The following is a 5,370-nucleotide window of genomic DNA, read 5'->3' as shown; positions in this document are numbered from 1 at the left end:
ATAGACAGTACTTTTTCCATGTGCTAACTCATATTGGGACACTGACCTGTCCTAACTCATGCATTAGAAAAATATACAAGGGCCAGATTTTTGCAGGAAAAAAAAAGTAGTAGTAGCGTTGGTACTTGTTATTCTCATTTTTTTTAATAAAAAGAAGCCTCTTTAAAGTTTAAACTAACCAGCTGACCTGACAGCACAGTTCCTGCCATCTCATTTTGATTGCCCATTTGGAGGCGACATGCAACAGTGTAAAGGTTTGTGACTGTGAAAGGATGCACCTGGCAAGAAAGAGATTCATCATTGATCCCATCCTGCACATGATCATGATCCTACTGTTGTGCACACTGATTCAGAACTGTAGTAGCTTTGTCCTCTAGCCACTCCTCTGAATTCTTTTATACACTGACCATGGCACCAATGATCGAAACCAAACACCAGCTGCAAAGATCACCCTGGATTCCTGGAACAAAGAAAGCCTAGAGCAGCCTTTGGCACTCTGAAGAGGATTGGTAGAAAAGTAGCCCCATGGCCATGGCATAGCTCCCTGCAATCAGGTTAGGAATTATTGCTTTCTTTGTAAACCAGAATCTTTTATGGCATGGTATTGTTTGTGGAGGAAAGAAGAGCGATTCTTCCCCCATGCTCACTCAGACACTTCCTCCAATGGGGCAAGAGGAATCGGCCATCTTTGGAGGTGGGCTGTAAATGATACCCACGACAAAGGGGCTGTACTCCCCTTTCTTACAGGATTGAAGAAAGCTGCTTTTGAGTGGTGTAGTTGGAGTAGTACTACTGATTATCTAGTAGAGAGGCAGTGGCAGAAGTAGTAGTAGTTGTTGGGGTCATGTGCATGGTTGCTGTGTGGGGGAGGCAGTCATCCCCTGGGCCTCACCCTCTTCCTGCCTCAGGTGGGGTTTATGGAGAGTAGGGGAAAGGTTGCCTGTCATCTTGTGTGTGTGTGTGTGTGTGTTGGATCTTTGTGAGTCGTGGCCTCTTTCTCTTCTTGTTCTTCTTCGTTTCTTGTTGAACTCATGGCTCTTGATTTTCTCGTGCCTGCCAGGTAGAATTATTCAAGGGGATAAAGATTTGTTAGTAAAAGAGGTGAGATTCTTGATATCGCATCCATCGTTTTCCCTTTCCCTGTATAAAAGTTTCCCCTTTTTCCTGTCCTGCTTTGCCTCCCAAAAAGCAACCGGCTTCGATGAAGTGTTGTATTGATTCATGTGTGGATGGGAACAGTGTATGATTGGAGGTAGTTGCTGCGAATGATTGGAGTTTGTGATGATGGATTGGGCCAGCCTTGATAGGGTTGGACTTAGATGCTTTGATCTTTTAGGTTGAAGAAAGAGGCATAGGATAGAGAGCTCAAGGCCAGGTGAGAGCTCAGTGTAGGTCAATGGCGTCGCTGGTGCTTCTGTTGTGAGTCAATTGATGCACCGTGGTCGCTGATTTTCAGGAAGAGGCGGAGGAATCCGTAGTGTTCTTTTCCCCCAAAAGAATCCGCAGTGTTCTTTTTTGTCGGCAGAAAAAGGGATTTGAGTTTCTTACCCCCCCCCCCCTAGTTGCAACGACGACTATAATTCTGTTCTTACTGTGAATTCGTCAATAAATTAGGTGCATATATGATTCTTGCCAGGGTCTTTTTAATTTTTAAATCCGAACTGGAATTTGTATGTGACATCTGTTCTTTCTTCTCGTTCTTGCAGTGCTAGCAGTTTTTACCTGTTCAGGTGGGAGCAGTAGTGGAGATCTTTAATTCTGGCATGGGTTCCTTTGGGATGAACTGGAATCAGAAGAACTCCATGGTGAGTGATTGGGAAAATTTAGCACCGTCTGTCCCAAATGCAACTGGAAATCCCAGGAACAGAGCTATGCGGCATGGATCTGTGAATTCATCTGGTGGTACTCTCACTTCTAGCTCAGAGCTAGGGCATGGTTCATTCAAGAGCTCCATGTCGGCATCCATTGATTCGGCGTCCAAAGTAGGGAACAGCTTAGAGTTCAATTTTGCTGCTGTCAAAAGTCATGGTAAGAACATGGACAAGGATTGTAGAGCTGACGACTCAGGGATTCCTCCATCATCAATGATGGCGTTCAGCCATGGAGAGCCATTAATCAGCCTGAAGCTTGGAAAAAGGACTTACTTTGAAAATGTCTGCGGAGGACAGGATGTCAAGGGTTCTGCACCTTCAGCCATGACTTCTCCGTCAACCGTTGTCAAGAAGACCAAGGTGTCTCAGCAGAACTCACAAAGCTCATACTGTCAGGTTGAAGGTTGCAGAGTTGATCTGTCTTCTGCTAAAGATTACCATCGCAAGCACAAAGTCTGTGAAGCTCATTCTAAAGCTCCCAAGGTGGTTGTTGCTGGTCTAGACCGCCGTTTTTGCCAACAGTGTAGTGGGTGAGATTTCCTTGCCTTTAAACTGAGTGCATTTTCATTACATAGTATGCCTCTTTGTATTTGCCTAATCACTTTTTTTGGCATCCTTAATGAGAGAGGTAGGGAGCTTTAAAAATGTGACCAGCTGAAAGCAATACCACCCTCTTTAATTGTAGAATGAACCACTACTAGATGATTAGATGATGCCTAATTATTGTGCATGACTGAGCCTTTCATGATGTCTGTGAGGTTTATCTCCTTTGCTGATCAAGGTACACAGGAGCACTAGAGTGAAATAAATAGTGAAGAAAATTGGCATTTCCTCTTCTTCTTTTTTCTGGCACTAGTTTGTTATAGATGTTGTAAGTGGAGTGTTGATACAATATCTTAAAAAGTGAAATTTCAGATAAGTTAATTACAACTAACGCTTACAGTTTGATCTTTTAGTGGCTAATGGACCTTTATTTCCTTTTCTTCTTTAATCGTTCATTGGTTTGTAGGTTTCATGGTTTAGCTGAGTTTGACCAGAACAAACGAAGCTGCCGTAGGCGTCTTACTCATCATAACGCGCGAAGGAGGAAACCACAGGCAGATACAATTTCCTTTGGTTCATCACGACTCTCGACAATGCTTTATGGTAGAACTGAGCCCTTCGTTCATGAGTATCTATAATTCTCAAAAACCCTATTTCTGAACCTTTTATGTTAAAAGAGCACTTTCTAGAGGTGCCAAATGGTTTATCTGCTATTATAACTTGTTCTCTCCATATTGTCAAATTGATGACTGAATGCAAAATTGTTTAACCAAATTTATTCTTCTGAATAGGATGATGATACTGCTTTAAGCATGATAAATAAGTATCGCTTCAGATTTTCACAGATGCGTATTCACAGAGTTAGTCAACTATTTGGAAGGGGATTTAACCCAACTTCATGACACTTTTAACAAGTACCGTAGATTGTATTACGTCTCTTTTGGCGGGACTATCCTTAGGATATTCTTGTTAAATTATTAGAAAAGTCTTGTTCTCTCTCTAGATGTATTTTTGCTTGTGAGGAAACACTTTATTAGTCTTAATGCTGGTATTGTTTGCATTTGCAGATACAAGCCAGCGGGCAAATCTTTTCTTTAGCCAACCTCCTTTTGGCCAATTGAGAAGCAATGCAGTTTCTTCATGGGATGACTTGGGAGGCTTCAAATTTATGGAAACAAAATTTCTGTCGATGCAGCCAACGAAAATGGTAGGTCTTGATGAGCTGCATTTCTCAACCTCCCAGATATCAAATACTGTTGTGGATCACACTGTACATTATCATAATTTCGATGGGCTCATGCCATTCAAGGGAATGGACACAAAGGTCCTCAACCAAGGTACTTTTCTAATCTACCAATTTTTTACTGAACTTAAATTAAAAATTTAAAAATAAACTCTAGCAGCACTTAAATGTTAACTGTATTCTTTGATGAAATATCTGATAAAGCTTAGGTTTTACAATTCCTAAGAGAAATTGCACAGATAGTTTGGGCATTTTATCTGAATGATTATGCTCTAGTAAGCACTGTTTTTTAGGTGTTATCACAATAGGGTATCTACACTACTGTTGTAGCTCTAAGCAGTTTCACCTTTCATGCCATCGAGGCAGCATTTGTTCTTTGTGGTTCCAATTTGCATAGGAACAGTCATGTTATGCATTTTATCAATTTGAATTTGTTACTAGGTAATAAAATTCTTGTCCATGATTTTTTTTTTGTTAAGCATGTCGTTCTGGGTTGTGAAAAAACCCAAAAATTTGCTCACCCCTTTGCAGTAACTTCTATTCCTTTTACGTGCCTGCGTACTTGATGCTTTTCCCGAGTCTACCATCTGGAGAAAGACCACGGACACCAATCCTCTCCTGCAAGTTTATAGACTTGCTGAATCATGTGTATAATTGTACTGTGGCATACTAGTACAGGAGCTATAATACTTCAATCTGAACTCTTCCACATTCTGTATGGAGCCTTTCACCATCAGAAAAGGAATGAAAGTGCAAATGCCAAACAACTTGGGCCCCAGGACTGGGTTTATGGCCTCAGCACTGTGCTGATAATGCACTTGCCAGAAATTCTGGCTGGTAGCCTGGTACCATCTGATCCTAGTATTTAGGTCCCAGAAAATAAAAGAGATTGATTGAACATGCCAGCTAAATGTTGCCTGAGTTTGACTCATCCCAGTTGCATGGATGTTCTTACCTTACAGGCTTTGGAACTAAAATATTGCTCTGTTGAGCAGTTGGATCATTCAGATTTGTAATCTAAGGATGAAGCTCAGTACGACAATTCTATGCTACTATTTCAGGTGTGGAAGCTTCGGAGTCGAATGGAGCCCCGGATATTGGGCGTGCTCTCTCTCTTCTGTCAAACGGTTCGTGGGGTTCAAGTTCAACCGTCATCCAGCAGCCTAGTTCTCATGTGCAGGCTGGTGCGGTACTGCCCCTCGCCACCGTTGCCATCACCAACCCGGTCATGCATGCCGGAGGCTTCTGGCAAGACGACCCTCCCCCTCAGATTCAGGCATTCGGACACCTTTGACTGGTGAAACAAATGTACTGATGCTGCATCCCCTGGGAACAGGTGATTTAGTCAGTTCATCACAATCTGCTACTCTGCTTTTGATAGTGACAGTCTCTGCACAATGTCAGTCCTATAATTGGAGGTCATCTGGTGACGGATCAATGTTGGTTTTGTTCTTCCATCCCATTAGAGAACTGATAAAGTAAATTCGTGGCTGTTCATGAGATGACTTGTTTCACCAACACTAGATGATCTGGGGTGAGATCACGCTTGGTTTCATCTTGATGGTGCTGTTGCGTTTGTTTTGCACGATGCGTTCAGATACATTCCCGCTATTTGTTTTGGTTGGCGTGTGCTGTCGCATGGATCTCTGTCTCTCTGCTCCACATGGCTCTCCTGGTGACGGTTCGCGAGCTGATTGCCCCGCTGGTGTTCTA

The 5,370-nt window shown here is 42.5% G+C and overlaps 1 protein-coding gene across 4 annotated transcripts; it reads left to right on the top strand.

Moving 5' to 3' along the window:
- LOC133927341 (squamosa promoter-binding-like protein 12) lies at positions 1–5,140 on the top strand. Of its 4 annotated transcripts, XM_062373759.1 has the most exons (7): positions 1–127; positions 169–554; positions 1,061–1,101; positions 1,707–2,401; positions 2,881–3,017; positions 3,482–3,751; positions 4,719–5,140. In XM_062373759.1, exons 4-7 carry the CDS (start codon positions 1,764–1,766, stop codon positions 4,949–4,951), a joined length of 1,278 nt encoding a protein of 425 aa, XP_062229743.1. In that variant the 5' UTR covers positions 1–127; positions 169–554; positions 1,061–1,101; positions 1,707–1,763; the 3' UTR covers positions 4,952–5,140. The 4 variants fall into 4 exon arrangements, with proteins under 4 accessions (XP_062229743.1, XP_062229744.1, XP_062229746.1 ...); XM_062373760.1 differs by lacking the exons at positions 1–127; positions 169–554 and adding an exon at positions 566–908; XM_062373762.1 differs by lacking the exons at positions 1–127; positions 169–554 and having other exon boundaries at positions 566–1,101; positions 3,482–3,621.
- Positions 5,141–5,370: the final 230 nt, after the last annotated feature.

This window comes from Phragmites australis, chromosome 8 (assembly GCF_958298935.1).
Source record: "Phragmites australis chromosome 8, lpPhrAust1.1, whole genome shotgun sequence".
In the NCBI taxonomy this organism is placed as follows: Eukaryota; Viridiplantae; Streptophyta; class Magnoliopsida; order Poales; family Poaceae; genus Phragmites; species Phragmites australis.
The sequence above is the reverse complement of the archived record's forward strand: the minus strand, read 5'-3'. Positions and strand labels throughout refer to the sequence as shown.